Raw genomic sequence first — 17670 nt, 5'->3', positions numbered from 1 at the left:
AGATAGCATATTCTGGAGGATAGTCATTAGCTATTTTCAGCTGATTTTTATTTGCTTATTGTATTTTATTTACACAATGCTCGTACATGAGAGAAAGGATATGTTAGAACAAAGAAGTGATGGTGAAGCGCTATTAATATTGAAAACTGCAGTTTTAACAGCCAAGGGGAAATTTTGAAAAGTACATTTTGGAAGAATATAAAATATATTTGACTCATAATATGTATGATTTTATTTTATTAGAACTCAAATATGGTTTAAGTAGGAGCTGATATTATAATAGTAGTAGCTTTATTTCCCATTGAATCATATTTTACAATGATATTAGACATGTTAGTATTAGCAGATTTGTGTAAAATATGGAAATAGTTCTACAGATAAATGATAAACCAAAAATTAAAAAAGAGTGAATTTTAACAAATAAAAATTACTATTTTTGTACACACCAGAATTAATATTCAGTGTAAAAAATGTATATGCCATCACACTGGCATTGTCAAAAATTACGTGAAATATTTGTAAGCAGGCTGTAACACATAATAACAGAAACTTAATTTGTTTCAACAAAGTATTGTTACACTGTCGACCATCAAGGTTACAGTATTAGGATGGGTAGATAATCTTACTTAATGTGCATACACTGTATGGTAGGAAAGAACACATGATTAAATTTGTAGGGGATGTGTGAGAGTACGTGCATATAGTTCAACTGAGCTGGGATGACAGATGTGGGATAATATACAACACTGTTTCGTCTCTATACTAGAGTTCATCAATTTTTGTGACTGGTCAGTAGTGACATGCCAGTCTCTTGGCAAACTATGCTCAAATATTTATATTGTATCAGAGATCTGGAGAATATGCTTGTCGGGCTAACAGTTGAACACTCTATGTGTGGGAGTAACTCAAGACAGCATGGGCAACCTACTGTCTTGAGCTATCTTATTGAAATTTGACATCGCAGCAGATATAAATGATACACACCAGCCATAACATCTTAGAAATGTAACACGTGTGACCCAAATTACCCCCACAGATGGTCCTGTAGTGAACCTAATGACTTTCTTCATGCCAGGTACTGGGTCTATATGACAATGTTGAGTGCAGACAGACAACATTCATTCCCAGAGCTTCCACAAACATATACATCTATAGTAGTGCTGGAGGAGCTCATATGAAAATGCAATATATGACACTCCCGTGTCTTGTGCTGTCATTCAGCACATCAGTGTCAGTTTGACTATCTCTAGTGCCAAGGCAAGCAAAACTGTACCAATGGTTGCCATGTTGTTAATGTGTGGTGCTCCAGACATTGTCACACTGCCCGTGTGGTAGATACTTGTCTTGCTGCAGAAAGCCCCTTTCCTGACTATAGTTATGCAACATGGCTCAATGAACCTACAAAGCTGAGCAAATGACATGTCTGATTAGATTAGATTAGATTTACTTTCATTCCAATTCATCCATAGTGAGGAGGTCCTCCAGTATGTGGAACATGTCAGAAAAACAACAATACATGACAAATATTTACAACTAAAACAAATAAGCTAATGTACCATTCCACAGGTCCCAAGTGGAATGATCACCATTTTTTAATGAACACTATATAAAAGAATCATTTTACCAATACTAATGCACTGAATTTAAAATAAAAAAGTTTTTTTATTTATTTATAAGGTAATAAACATGTAATACAACTACTATAATACTTATTTATAATGAACACATTACTGCACTGAAATGGTGCAGAAGTCAGATTGTACTTACACACACACACACACACACATATTTACAATGAACACATTACTGCATTGAAATTGTGCAGAAGTTATATTTTACTGAGAAATTCATCAATGGAGTAGAAGGAGTTGGCCACCAATAAATCCTTTAGGCTTCTCTTAAAGTGAATTTCATAGGTTGTTAAACTTTTTATGGCTGCTGACAAGTTATTGAAAATGTGTGTTCCCGAATAATGCACACCTTTTTGTACAAGACTAAGTGACTTTAAATCCTTGTGAAGATTATTCTTATTTCTAGTATTGATTCCATGAATTGAGCTGTTGGTTTGAAAAAGTTATCTATTTTTAATGACAAATTTCATTAAGGAATAAATACATTGGGAAGCAGTAGTTAGTATCCCTAGTTCCCTAAACAGGCTTCTGTAGGATGTTCTTGAGTTCACACCACATATAACTCTTACTGCACGTTTTTGTGCCTGGAAAACTTTAGCTTGGCTTGATGAATTACCCCAAAAAATAATCCCATATGACATTATGGAATGAAAGTAAGCATAGTATGCCAGCTTTTTCATTTTTATATCCCCTATGTCTGACAAAATTCGCATTGCAAGCAGAGATTTGTTAAGATGCTTCACCAGTTCTGTGGTGTGCTCCTCCCAGTTGAATTTGTTATCAAGCTGTAATCCCAAGAATTTAACACTGTCCACTTCTTCTATCTTCTTGTCATCGTATGTTAGACATATACTCGTGGGACACCCCTTACAAGTTCTGAACTGCATGTAGTGTGTTTTTTCAAAGTTTAGTGACAAAGAATTGGCTAGGAACCAGTGATTAATGCCCACAAATATTTTATTAGCTGATATTTCTAAGACTACATTTGATTTGCTATGTATTGCAATGTTTGTATCATCGGCAAACAAAACAAACTTGGCATCTGGTAATGTTACTGATGAAAGGTCATTGATATACCCAAGAAAAAGTAAGGGCCCTAAAATGGAACCTTGTGGGACCCCACATGTAATTAGTTCCCAGTTGGATGGTGCCTGATAGCTTGATACATGTCTCTTTCCTAATGACACTCTTTGTTTCCTGCCAGAGATATAAGATTTGAACCATTTTGCAGCATTTCCTGTTACACTATAATATTCTAATTTACTTAAAAGGATATTGTGATTTACACAGTCAAATGCCTTTGACAGATCACAAAATATACCAGTTGCCTGCAATTTTTTGTCTACTGAATTAAGCATATTTTCACTGTAAGTGTATATAGCCTTCTCAATATCAGAACCTTTTAGAAATCCAAACTGTGACTTTGACAGTATGTTATTTGAGATAAGATGGTTGTAAAGCTGACTGTACATTACTTTTTCTAAAATTTTGGAGAATGCTGGCAACAGTGAAATTGGACGGAAATTTGATGCTATTTCTTTATCTCCCTTCTTAAACAGTGGCTTAACTTCAGCATATTTCAACCATTGACGAAATATTCCACTGATAAATGACTGGTTACACAGATAGCTTAATATGTTACTTAGCTCAGAATCACATTCTTTAATTAATAATTTCATCATACCCACTAGATGTTTTTGATTTTAAAGATTTTATGATGGACATTATTTCTGTTGGGGTAGTGAGGGTCAAATTCATATTATGTAAGTTACTTGAAATGTCTGGTCTGAGGTATTCCATAGCAGCATCTACCAAACCTGACAACCCCATTTTTTCAGTAACAGTTATAAAATGTTTGTTAAAGAGTTCTGCAACACTATACACATCTGTCACCGATGTATCATTTACTCTTAATGCTATTTGTTCCTCTTCATGTCTGGTTCTACAGGTCTCCTCCTTCACTATATCCCACATTGTCTTTATTTTGTTATCTTATATGACTATCTTTTCCTTGTAATATATTTGCTTTGACGTCCGTATTACAGTCTTTAATATTTTGCAGTATTTCTTGTAATGTGCTATAGCATCAACATCAGGACTGTTTCAGATTGACAGATAGAGTTTTCTTTTTGTTTTACAAGATACCCCTATTCCTTGAGTAATCCATAGCTTCTTTGTAGACTTTGCTCTAACCTTGGTAAGTTTTGGGGGAAAACAGTGTTCGAATAAGGTAAGCACTTTAGTAGCAAAAGTGTTATATTTTTCATTCAAGCCATGAGCACTGTAAACATCAGTCCAGTGAATGTCTCTGAGGAGTGTCCTAAAATAATCAATTTTTGGCTTATTGATTACCCTCTTGAGCTCAGATTTAACAGATTTTATATCCTGTTCAGTATTAACATTTAACAGAAGGAACTGCATGTCATGGTCTGAGAGGCCATTGACTATTGGTTTTGCAGCATACTGCTGTGAGGGCCCGGACTGGGGGCAGGAGGGGGATGGTGTCTGCAAATGGAGCAGGGTCCGCGGCTGTCGCCCGTGGAGGAGCTCTTCCAGACTGCATCCATCAATTGCGATAGGTGCTCAAAAACAGGGTGAGGGCTGACATGGTTCGAAACATGTTGACTGCCTTCGTCATCTGGTGTTTAAAAGTGCAGACAAGCTTCTCCGCCATGCCATTGGACGAATGGTGGAAAGGGGGACTACGGATATGTTTGATACCATTGGCCTGACAGAAGTCATGGAAGGAGGATGCCGTGAATTGGGGACCATTATCGGAGACCAATGTGTGTGGCAGACCCTCATTGGCGAGAACGTGAGTGTAGCCTCTGTGGTGGTGGATGCCATGCAGACAACATATGGGTATGTGGAGTAGGCATCAACGACGAGTAACCACATGGACCCCAAAACAGGCCTGCAAAATCGATACGGATGCAATCCCAGGGCTTGCGAGGCACAGGCCAGGGTGTAAACGACTGAGGGGGGCTTGCCTGGTGACGCGCACAGACAGTGCACCCACGGACCTAGTGCTCAATATCGCCATCGATGCCAGGCCAATACACGTGCCGGCGAACCAAAACTTTCATACAGGACGTACCCCAGTGCCCACGGCGTAACAAAATAAGCACCCAAAGCTGCAATTCCGGAGGGATGACCACCCAATGGGCATCCGACTCTGTGGCCAACAGAAGGACATCATCGACAATGGAGAGCCTGTGGGACAGGTGGTGCCAGTGGCTGAAATCAGACAGCATCCAATGAGTAACATAGGAGGGCCACCCATGGAACACATAGTTGAGAACCCGTCGCAAGACAGGGTCATGGCGGGTAGCTGCAGCAATGTGAGCAGCCATAAGAGGTAGACCATCCAGTGCATCCCAGCGGGCAGAGTCAATGTGAACACAGAGGACCTCCTGTTGGTCAAAGACTGGATCGGGGCCTGCTGGGAGACATGACAAAGCATCTGCGTTAGCATGGTGAGTGGTGAACTTATTCCGGATGGTGTAAGCGTAATTACATAAAAGCAGTGCCCAGCGCTGGAGACATTGAGCCGTCTGCTCTGGAAGGTGATAGTGGGGTCCGAAAAGTGTAACCAATGGTTTATGGTCCATCAGCAGGGTGAACTTTGCCCCAAAGAGATAGGTGTGAAATTTTTGGACAGCGAACACGATCACCAGGGCCTCCTTTCCAGTCTGGGAGTAGTTCCGTTGTGCTGGGGTCAACGTCTTAGAGGCTTAAGCGATGGGCTGTTCAGAGCCATTGGCATCCCGGAGCGAAAGGATGGCCCCAATGGTGTATGCCAATGCATCAGCCACCACAACCAAGGGGCGGTCTGGAGAGAAGGGAGTAAGGCAAGGGGCGGAGTTCAGAATCGCCTTTAAATGGAGAAAAACCTGATCACAGTCAGGAGTCCAATCAAAAGGTACCCCTTTGCAATGCAAGTGATTGAGGGGCTGAGCAACGGAGGCAGCCTGGGGCAAGAACTTTAAGTAATAAATAACCTTGCCCAAAAACACTTGGAGTTCAGATAAGTCCTTGGGACAAGGAAGGGCCTCAATAGCCGCGACATTATGACCCAAAGCGCAGATTCCATCTTTGCTAAACCAGTGGCCTAAGTACTCCACTTCCGGTTGAAAAAAAAAACACGTGTCCAGCTGACAGCATAAACCAGCAGACTGCAGAGCGTGAAATAAGGCGCTGAGGTTTTGCAAATGTTCCTGGCGGGAATGCCCAGTGACCAAGATGTCATCCAGATAATTCACACAGGTGAGGATAGGCTGTGTAAGCTGCTCCAGGAATCGCTGGAAAATGGCCAGCGCTGAAGAGACACCAAAGGGAAGGTGCTTGTACTTATACAATCCGAAAGGCATGTCGGTAACCATGACATTCTGAGATTCAGCATCCAAGGACAACTGGTAGTATGCCTCAGCCAGGTTGATCTTTGAAAAATACTCTCCCCCGGCAAGCTTGGCGAGAAGGTCTTCCAGTCAGGGAATGGGGTAAGTGTCAACAAGGGACTGAGCATTGACTGTAGTGCCGAAGTCCCCACACAGCCAAAGGGACCCATTGGGTTTCCGTATGAACACCATTGGTATCGCCCAGACACTGTAAGTTACAGGCTCCAGAACGCCAGCTGCCTGGAGCCGATCAAGTTCCTGCTTGATTGCCAACCATAAGGCCACCGGAAGGGGCCGGGCCTGGAAAAAGCGAGGCTGCGCATCCGGCCGTAGAGTGATGTACACCTGAAAGCTGGAAGCACATCTGAGATTCATTGCAAACAATGACGCAAAAGTGGAGCACAGATCATCCAAGTCCTGAAAAGGAACAGCCATGGAAACAACCTTAACTTGGTCGGAAATTGAAAAGCCAAACAGTTGAAATGCATCCAGGCCAAAAATATTTGAAGCCAACAGATGGTTTCCTTTTAGATAGGAAGTGAATGTGGACATAGAAATTTAAATAAACTACTCTATATTTCTTTCTCCAAGTGATAGATGAAACTGAACGTTTCGTCAATACAGTTTCTGGTTATTGCACCTATTGGAAACCAAGATCAGACCATATACCTCAGAATTATTCCCTCGTTGGTCATTCTGTTGTCTTACTTTTGAAGCATTTGTATGTATCTCACCTCTTTCCAGACCACAGTGACTTATCTCCATAGAATCACAGGAACCTAATTTTTATGTGTGTTCCCCTGATTGATTGTTGGACAGTGTGATTCATCCTACTACTTACTTATTAATACTGATTTTCATGAGGCATTATCCTTAACCCTAATTAATTTATAACTTTGAAATTTATTGAAATTATTACAATATTGTGAAAACAAGTGTAAGAAAAAGGGATCATTTCATGTTAACTATCATACATGCTGTTTCATTCGTTTTCATCCTTAGATCAACTTCATAGGGTCTATGTAATCACATGTCATAGCCAGGAGTCTTTGCAGCATTCTTTTGCTATGTTAAGTGCGCTGTAATTAATCCAAAGAGAGATAAGCTCATTAAAAATACAACTATTACCATATAGTTTCTAATTCTTGAATCACACCTTGAGGTGCAAATAATGAAATATGAAGGTATTGCTTTCTAAACACTACTTCTCTCTTTTTTTGCAGCATGCTCACAGTGTTGTCCTGAATCATTCAGATCAATTTTGGGGACGATGATGGACATGTCTTTGCTCAAAGATCCCGTGTTTATGCTCATTAGCGTCAGCAATTTGTTTGGCATGATGGGACTGTATGTACCATTTGTGTACCTGGTTGATGCTGCAATTCTTGATGTAAGAACATCTTTTTATTATTATCTTTATTACCTAGTTTATTCATTTAAAAGTCATGACTGGACAGACTGTAACATTCTTACAACCCTTTAATACACATAATTAGGAATATACATACAATAAAACAGAAATACATAAATGAAATGTATTAGGTTCTTGTGTAGCTTAATAACTGGAAAGACAGGTATTTAATGGTTCGCTTTCTTTACGATCTTCCAAATTCAATGATAAGAATTTCTTTTAAAAATAACCAAGATGTGTATCAGTGTGGTTACATTTCCATATAAAATAAAGTATCAGAAGTGAAGTCTGTGTTTATTAGGTATGTTAATATTGTATTAATCTGAATGCTCATGGGCTGAGCATGATCTAGGTAACTGTAGACAGTTATGAAAAGAAATTAAGTTTGACTTAAGTTTTGTCTGAAGTTTTTCATGAAACTTGGGTGTAATGTGGTGGCACAAAACTTTACAACAGTCACAGACATCTTGTTCATTTCACTAGCAATATTCTGACAGACACTATATAATATTCTATATTAATTGGCCAAAAGTCATGCAAAGGCAAACAGACTTGAGTCAGTGGTGAGCTATTAAGCTTTTTATGTGTGTTTTCATGTATATTTAATTTGTTTGGTTTTGAATGGGCAGTGACAATTGGTTGCAGCTTAGTCAGGCTCTAGCATCCATTGGTGACACACCAAGAGAGTAGAAAGTTACATATTTAGCTTTCTCTATAGTGTAGCTTTACTAGTACTAGAATGGATAAAGTGTTTGCATACTGAGTGCAGATGCAGGAGGAGGTGGCTGCAGTTTATGAACAACTTTTGGCCATTGTCAGCCACTTGCAGGGTGCTGCCTCAGGATGTGGAGGTAGTGGAGAATCTGGTCCATCACATGGGATACCTCAGGTGTTGCTTCTTTCACCCGAGCGCTCTAGGCACTGAGAATTATACCCAGTGTGGGAAATCTACCTGAACTGTAGGGGGACCAGCAAGTTGTAACATGTTTGTCTCATTCAAGGCAGAGGGTAAATGTTGAGGCTGGAGTGGACAGGTGGCTTCTGGCTTCTCCTTCAGCAGGGTCCATGTAGTCACACGGGGACAGGAGTTTGGTAGTTAATGTGAGTTCCATTGTTAGGCAAATTACGGAACCCCTTAGGGAAGTAACCTCTAGAGCTGGAAATAAGTCGTATGAGTGCTTTGCATGTCTGCCAGGGGGCCTCATCCAAAATGAGTCATCTGCAAGTTGTGGCTCTCATCGGAACAAATGATGTCTGTTGTTTGGGTTCTGATGATGTCCTCAGTTCATGGAAGTACACTGGCCTCACTTTCAAAGTGCAAGCAGAGCTCAAAATTTGCAATTTCAGACTCAGAGTTGATCAGAATCCTTTGGTTTTGATCCAAGTGGAGGGTATCAACCAAAGGCTCCATTGATTCTCTGTTGGTCTTGCCTGCAGACTTCAGGACCTGTATTATTAGATGGAGAATTGTAGGACTACCCTTGATATGTCAGGGGTGCAAAACACAAAGAACGCAGCTACTTGGGTAGCAGAGCACTTTTGAAGTGCACAGGAGAGTTTCTCTGTCTAGCCAGTTGTTGAGGCCCTCTAATGAACACTTGCCAGTCAACATGCAGGGAGTAAAATCAGACCATGTGCAAAGTAAAGATACTCTAAAATATTTACTGAAGCATGAAACATATATCAAAAAGACAGAGCCTACAAAATTACAGACGAGTATCCTTTTTGCCTTGGAGGTATTGAACATATTCTAAATTCCAATATACACTCCTGGAAATTGAAATAAGAACACCGTGAATTCATTGTCCCAGGAAGGGGAAACTTTATTGACACATTCCTGGGGTCAGATACATCACATGATCACACTGACAGAACCACAGGCACATAGACACAGGCAACAGAGCATGCACAATGTCGGCACTAGTACAGTGTATATCCACCTTTCGCAGCAATGCAGGCTGCTATTCTCCCATGGAGACGATCGTAGAGATGCTGGATGTAGTCCTGTGGAACAGCTTGCCATGCCATTTCCACCTGGCGCCTCAGTTGGACCAGCGTTCGTGCTAGACGTGCAGACCGCGTGAGACGACGCTTCATCCAGTCCCAAACATGCTCAATGGGGGACAGATCCGGAGATCTTGCTGGCCAGGGTAGTTGACTTACACCTTCTAGAGCACGTTGGGTGGCACGGGATACATGCGGACGTGCATTGTCCTGTTGGAACAGCAAGTTCCCTTGCCGGTCTAGGAATGGTAGAACGATGGGTTCGATGACGGTTTGGATGTACCGTGCACTATTCAGTGTCCCCTCGACGATCACCAGTGGTGTACGGCCAGTGTAGGAGATCGCTCCCCACACCATGATGCCGGGTGTTGGCCCTGTGTGCCTCGGTCGTATGCAGTCCTGATTGTGGCGCTCACCTGCACGGCGCCAAACACGCATACGACCATCATTGGCACCAAGGCAGAAGCGACTCTCATCGCTGAAGACGACACGTCTCCATTCGTCCCTCCATTCACGCCTGTCGCGACACCACTGGAGGCGGGCTGCACGATGTTGGGGCGTGAGCGGAAGACGGCCTAACGGTGTGCGGGACCGTAGCCCAGCTTCATGGAGACGGTTGCGAATGGTCATCGCCGATACCCCAAGAGCAACAGTGTCCCTAATTTGCTGGGAAGTGGCGGTGTGGTCCCCTACGGCACTGCGTAGGATCCTACGGTCTTGGCGTGCATCCGTGCGTCGCTGCGGTCCGGTCCCAGGTCGACGGGCACGTGCACCTTCCGCCGACCACTGGCGACAACATCGATGTACTGTGGAGACCTCACGCCCCACGTGTTGAGCAATTCGGCGGTACGTCCACCCGGCCTCCCGCATGCCCACTATACGCCCTCGTTCAAAGTCCGTCAACTGCACATACGGTTCACGTCCACGCTGTCGCGGCATGCTACCAGTGTTAAAGACTGCGATGGAGCTCCGTATGCCACGGCAAACTGGCTGACACTGACGGCGGCGGTGCACAAATGCTGCGCAGCTAGCGCCATTCGACGGCCAACACCGCGGTTCCTGGTGTGTCCGCTGTGCCGTGCGTGTGATCATTGCTTGTACAGCCCTCTCGCAGTGTCCGGAGCAAGTATGGTGGGTCTGACACACCGGTGTCAATGTGTTCTTTTTTCCATTTCCAGGAGTGTAATAAATTTGCTTGAGATGGAAAAGCTTCTGTCCACATATCAGCAGGAATTTAGAAAACATTACTCATGCAAAACTCATTTTATCATTTTCTGACATAATTTCCTGTGAGCTGTGGACTAAGGGCAACTCCTCGATTTCTGGAAAGCATTTGACATGGTGACCCACTACAGACTGTTAAAAAAGAATCTGAGAATAAAGTTAGGTTCCCATATATGTGATTGGCTCAAAGACGTCGTAAGTAGTAGGACTCAGTGAGTTATCCTGTATTATGATATATTTTTTTGTTAATGTGCTATGTGACACACTCACATTAATTAAATAACTCCTCAAGAGTTCAGACTTATTCTGTACCTGCACTGACAGTATCAGATTTTTCTGTCAGGTGCATATATATTGGTCTATGTGCAGTGTCTCTTCTTTGGAACTTTAAATTCAGAATATGACCCAAGACAGAATGTCCCTGAAAAAGAAGTTTTCCTTTGAGTGTCATGTATGCAGGATTGTGCACAAACTCATTTATTGAGCTGTTGGAACAGAAGAGAAAACATATAAATTTGTAGGTGAAACCTTAATATTTCAATGACCATGGAGTGGTTTGTTATGGGGTCTGTTTGAGTTGGATGGAAAGCGTGCTCAGATAGTGAAAGCAGTTAAGATGATTGTTCGTGTAAAGTAGGATATCTCGGTTTGAGTCCTGGTCTGGCACAAATTTTCTCTTGCCTCCAATTAACTAATTACAATGCCTAGTTGTGACTGAGGTCTGAGTTTCTCTTGTCATGTGCAAATATGGCTGCTGAATCAAAAAATGGTGTCTGTCCCTTCTGATATGTCCAAGGACAATGGACATGTCCAAAAAAATGCCACCACTCATACAATAATATATATGCACCTGATGGCGAATACGGGTACCTTCAGCGCAGAAGCACACTATGTATGAACACTTGTGGGAATCAGGTGAAGCTATGAGCAATGAGAATAATGGACAATGGACACTACATGTATAGTGTGCTGCAAGCTGAGAATTGGGGTTGGGTCGGTATTTGATTGATTTTATTTTATTTTGTCTTCCATAGGTCCAACTGTGTTGGGTTCACAAGGATGTGGAACGAGTCACTTTTTTACAAATACAATATGATAATCTTATAGTATATACAGACATTTGAGTACATAATTATATAAAAATTTATACAGTAAATTCTTTGAGCAGGAATACAGAAAAAAGAAAATACATATTTCAATATAATGGAAGGAAACATTCCACGTGGGAAAAATTATATATAAAAACAAAGATGAGGTGACTTACCGAACAAAAGCGCTGGCAGGTCGATAGACACACAAACAAACACAAACATACACACAAAATTCAAGCTTTCGCAACAAACTGTTGCCTCATCAGGAAAGAGGGAAGGAGAGGGGAAGACGAAAGGAAGTGGGTTTTAAGGGAGAGGGTAAGGAGTCATTCCAATCCTGGGAGCGGAAAGACTTGCCTTAGGGGGAAAAAAGGACAGGTATACACTCGCACACACGCACATATCCATCCACACATACAGACACAAGCAGTTGGTCTGCTTGTGTCTGTATGTGTGGATGGATATGTGCGTGTGTGCGAGTGTATACCTGTCCTTTTTTCCCCCTAAGGTAAGTCTTTCCGCTCCCAGGATTGGAATGACTCCTTACCCTCTCCCTCAAAACCCACTTCCTTTCGTCTTCCCCTCTCCTTCCCTCTTTCCTGATGAGGCAACAGTTTGTTGCGAAAGCTTGAATTTTGTGTGTATGTTTGTGTTTGTTTGTGTGTCTATCGACCTGCCAGCGCTTTTGTTCGGTAAGTCACCTCATCTTTGTTTTTATATATAAAAATACATATTTCCTTAGAATCGTTAAAGCACTACAGAAAACAGATACAGAGCACACACAGATACAGATACAGAGCACACACAGATACCCTCTCCCTTAAAACCCACTTCCTTTCGTCTTCCCCTCTCCTTCCCTCTTTCCTGATGAGGCAACAGTTTGTTGAGAAAGCTTGAATTTTGTGTGTATGTTTGTGTTTGTTTGTGTGTCTATCGACCTGCCAGCGCTTTTGTTCGGTAAGTCACCTCATCTTTGTTTTTATATATAAAAATACATATTTCCTTAGAATCGTTAAAGCACTACAGAAAACAGATACAGAGCACACACAGATACAGAGCTCAAGTTAAATGACATTCTTAGTAGTATTATGTCAGCTTGTATTATATAATATTAAAATTTTACAATTTATTTAGTTAAAAATTCATCTAGACTGTAGAAAGCTTTTTCTAGCAGAAATATTTTTAATGCTTTCCTAAACTTACTCTTGTTATGAATCTCTGTCTTTATTCCAGGAGGAAGAGCATTGAAGAGTTTTGCTCCAGTGTAGCAAACACCCTTTTGGGCCAAGCTCAAATTTCTAATGCTCATGATAATTACTGTTTGGTTGAAATATTTCTATATTTTTACAGACAAAACACGCGAGAGAAAAAATATATTGGCATGTAGTTGTGTATATTTTAAGTTTTTGAAAGTTATTTCTACACAAGTCTCTTGGCCACAATCCACATATAATTCTTAAAGCTCACTTCTGTGCAAAGAACACTTTCCTTGCTAATGGCTGGTTGCCCTAAAAAATAATGCCGTATTCAACGAGTGAGTGAAAATAGCCACAGTATGCCACTTTTCCAGTGTTAGGTTCAACATATGTAGAGACAACCCATAGAGCATATGTAGCAGAGCTAAACCTCTTACAGAGATCTATAATACGTGAAGACCAGCTCATTTTCTTGTCAATGTGCACTCCAAAAATTTTGTTGTTTCCATTCTTTCTATTGGCTGATTACCACATGCCACACTTATCTCTCTCTCTTTTTCTGTTTTTGTACAGAACTGAATAAAGCTGGTCTTACTGGAATTTAATGAGAGACCATTCACCTTGAACCAAGTAACCACATATGAAAGTATGTGATTACTGAGTTCCTCAAGATTACTATCCATTCTACTGCTCATAAAAATTGTGGTATCATCTGCAAATAATGTAAACTTACATCTCAGGCTTGTACATGATGGTAGATCATTTATAAAAACCAGGAATAATAGGGGCCCTGAGACACTCCACATATAATGGAACTAGGGTCAGAATGTGAGGAAACATCACATACTCCACCTGAGCTATTCAAGACAACCTTTTGTTTTCTGTCTTGGACTGTAGCCAATTGCCTGCAACACCACATATTCCTACTAATTTTGCTTTTTGCAAGAGAATCTGGTGATCAACACAATCAAATGCTTTGGATAAATTACAGAAGATACCAAGTGCTAGCATTTTTTCATTAAGGGTTTCTAGGACTTCATTTGCAAGTGCATAGACTGCGTCTTCTGTTGAAAGCCAAATTGGCTCTTGCTGAGAACTCCATTCTTCGTGAGATGATCAGTAATTCTTACATGTATTAGCTTTTCTAAAATTTTGGAGAAAGCTGTCAGCAAAAAGATAGGTCGATAGTTAGTTAGTTCAGCTTTATCGCCATTTTTGTACAGGGGCTTCACAATGGCATACTTAAGTCTGCTGGGAACAAAACCTTTCTGAAGGGAAGCATTGAAAATATGACAGAGACTGTCCCATATCCACACACAAGAATATTAATTTATTTTTATTTATTTATTTATTCATCCGTGGAACAATAAATATTGTATGGATGTCATCAGATTACAACACATGAGCACACATACATTTACAGTTAAACAGGTTTCTCGTATTTTGTGTAGTTTTTATAACTAGTCATACACATATTTAAAATTACATAATATTTTGGTGATAATGTCATATGTTGCTAATAATCTACATCTATGTTAAATATTCTTTTACAGTATAACAACTTTTACTTACTAAAAAGGTTTTAAGCTTTTGTCTGAAAGTGAGGGGCTCATTTGTTTCTTTAATTTCTTGTGGCAATTTGTTATACAGTTTTATCCCATTATAAAATATACTTTTTTGTGTCTTTGCCTTGTTCTTTCTATCTAGATGGAGGTGGTGACAAGCTCTTGTTTCATGGTCATGTATTAGGCTGTTTGTGTTGTACATGTTGAGATTTTTCTTAATGAACATTAAGTTCTGAAAGATATACTCACAAGAAACAGTTAGAATTCCTAGCTTTCTAAATAATTCTAGACAGTGGGCCCTGTTGTTGCTATTTGTTATTATCCTTATGGCTCTTTTTTGTACTTTGAATGCAGTTTGTATGTTACTGGCACTTGTTCCCCAAAACATGATCCCATAGCTGAGGACTGAGTGTAGATATCCGTAATATGTTATTTTAAGACAGGTATTATTGCATACCGGTGCAAGGATTCTAAGAGCATAGCATGCTGTGGATAATTTCTTTGCCAAAATGTTGACACGGTTTGTCCATTTCAGTTGTCTGTCTACATTCATCCCTAAGAATTTGGTACTTGTTACACATTCTAATTCATTATTATTAACTTTTATTCTAGTGGCATTGTGTTTTTTGTTCAATTGGAAGTTAATATAGTTAGTTTTCTTTACATTTAGGGTTACTTTATTTTTTAATGACCAGTTGTGGACATCATTGAGAGCCTCGTTTGCTCTTTCTGACAGTTGTGTTGGATTTTCACCTGTTATTACTATGTTGCTGTCATCAGCAAAAAGTATTTTTTCGCCATGTCTGATACTTTGTGGGAAGTCGTTAATGTATATAAGAAACAATATTGGGCCTAATACACTTCCCTGTGGGACGCCTATATTCACATTTTCTGGGTCAGACAGGTGTTTTATAAGGGAATTGTTTGAAACTTGTGATATCTCAACTCGTTGAACTCTGTTTTCCAAGTATGATTTGAACCACTTCTTTGTCACACCTCTTATTCCTATTTGCCCTAATTTATGAAGTAAGATTTTGTGGTCAACTGTATCAAAGGCCTTGGACAAGTCTAAAAAGATACCACTTACATTTTCACCTTTGTCCAGTGCTTCTAAAATTACTTTAGTGAACTGTGCTATAGCATATTGTGTGCCTTTTCCGGGCCTAAAACCAAATTGGTCATTGGAAAGAAGATTATATTTATTCAGGTAATTTAGCAGTCTCTTTTTGACTAGTATTTCTATTATTTTAGAAATGATAGACAGTATAGAGATCGGCCTGTAGTTCTCTACATTTTCCACATCTCCGTTTTTAAGGATAGGTATAACTTTTGCTTGTTTTAGGTACTCCGGAAAGTATCCAGATCCGAAAGATTCATTAATTGTGTCTGTTAATGGGCCCTTTATGGAGTCTATACAATCTTTAATTACGCAGACTGGGATTTCATCGTAATTTCAATAAATTACTAGATATATTATCAACCCCTGCAGAGTTCTTACTTTTTAGAGACATGATGATTTTTTGAATTTCTTCTACATTGACAGGATTAAGGTGCATTTCTGAAATTGTGTTTGAATATACTGCTTGACAAAGAGTTACAGCTTCATCAACATTGCGCTTCCAACCAATCTGTTGAGTTACTGATAAGAAGTGTTTATTAAAAATCTCAGCCACACTTTTGGGGTTATCTACTAGGGTACCTCCATATCTGATTTTATTTACATCTTCTTTGCTTGTTGTATCTCATCCTGTTTCTTTTTTTAAAATGTTCTAAATTGTTTTTATTTTATTGTTACACTTATCTGTTTTCTTCTCATAATAAAGGGCTTTTGATTTCTGTATTAGTTTCTTTAAAATTTTACAATATAATCTATAGTGTTCCCATTTTTCTACATCTTTACATAATCTTATTGCAGCATAAGTTTCCCTTTTGGTTTTACATTACTGTTTTATACCTTTTGTAATCCAAGGCTTACTTCCAGAATTGGAAGCACTGTTTCTGACCCATTTCTTGGGAAATATTTCTTCAAAAAGAGCACAGATTTCATTTATAAAACAGTTAAATTTAGTATCAAAATTATCATGGCTACATACTAAAGACCAATCCATTTGATGCGACCTATGGTTGAAAGTTTCTTTTGTCTTTTCATTCATTACTCTTATGAATTTCCATTGAGGAAATTGTTTTTTGAACAGATTAACATCATAAAGAATGAGAATTTGTTCGTCATGATTTGAAAGCCCACTTATAACCTGCCTGACAGTATAATCCTGATGTCTGCTCACATCTAAAAAAATGTTGTCTATCAGAGTTTGGGACTCAGATGTAGTTCTTGTTGGGAAGTTTATTACTGATATCAGATTATGTAAGGTCGTCACAATCTCAAAGTCAATTTTATTCTTATTTTCTCTCATAAAGTTTATACTGAAATCACCTAAAAGTACAATAACCTTTGATTTTAAAACTATCCCTGACAGAAGGAGTTCAATGAAATGTAGAAAAGTTTTTATGTCACCTGAAGGAGCCCTGTAGACAGCCAACACTATTATTGTGTAGAATTTAGTTATTATTTCTGTTGCACATGCCTAAAATTGTTGTTCCACACAATATTTCTTGATATCTATAGCTTTGTATGCTACACTATCCTTAACATAATTTGCTACTCCACCTTTGTCTTTACTTTCCCTACAGTAGTATGTTACTAAACTATAACTTACTATAGATGACAAGTAACATGGTGCTCAGTTAAGCACAAAATCTGAGCATTATTTGTACTATCCTTTTCATTAATGTTAATAAGAAGTTGATCTGTTTTGTTTGAGAGGCCCTTATATTTTGATGAAAGAACGAGATACCTTCCTCCGGCTTTTTCATTCTATTACTGCTGTTACCTGACTGAGAATCCACTGGAGTCTGTCTTGAGACAGGAGGGAGGAGACACTTGACACTACCTACTGTTGTCCCTTCTTTTTCTTCAGGACCTCATGAGTTGTTCCCATCACAATGGCAGTTAAGACAAAAGGTCTCATAAATTGGGATATCTGGGTTTGAGATACAGTCCAGGACACATTTTTGTTGTCACTATTTGATTTATTTCAATGCCAAATTGTGGCTGAGGCCTGATGTGCTCTTACTTTATTAGTAATATTTA

At 39.6% G+C, this 17670-nt stretch overlaps 1 protein-coding gene across 1 annotated transcript in view; it reads left to right on the top strand.

The window, feature by feature from the left end:
• LOC124555212 (monocarboxylate transporter 3) overlaps positions 1-17670 on the top strand; it is a 442385-nt gene that overhangs the window by 416407 nt on the left and 8308 nt on the right. Inside the window, exon 7 of the mRNA XM_047129062.1 lies at positions 7252-7418. Coding sequence (XP_046985018.1) covers positions 7252-7418 — 167 coding nt within the window. The remainder of the gene's footprint in view (positions 1-7251; positions 7419-17670) is intronic.

The sequence above is a fragment of the Schistocerca americana genome, chromosome X (genome assembly GCF_021461395.2).
Source record: "Schistocerca americana isolate TAMUIC-IGC-003095 chromosome X, iqSchAmer2.1, whole genome shotgun sequence".
In the NCBI taxonomy this organism is placed as follows: Eukaryota; Metazoa; Arthropoda; class Insecta; order Orthoptera; family Acrididae; genus Schistocerca; species Schistocerca americana.
Note: the sequence above shows the minus strand (reverse complement) of the source record. Positions and strands in the feature narration are given on the sequence as shown.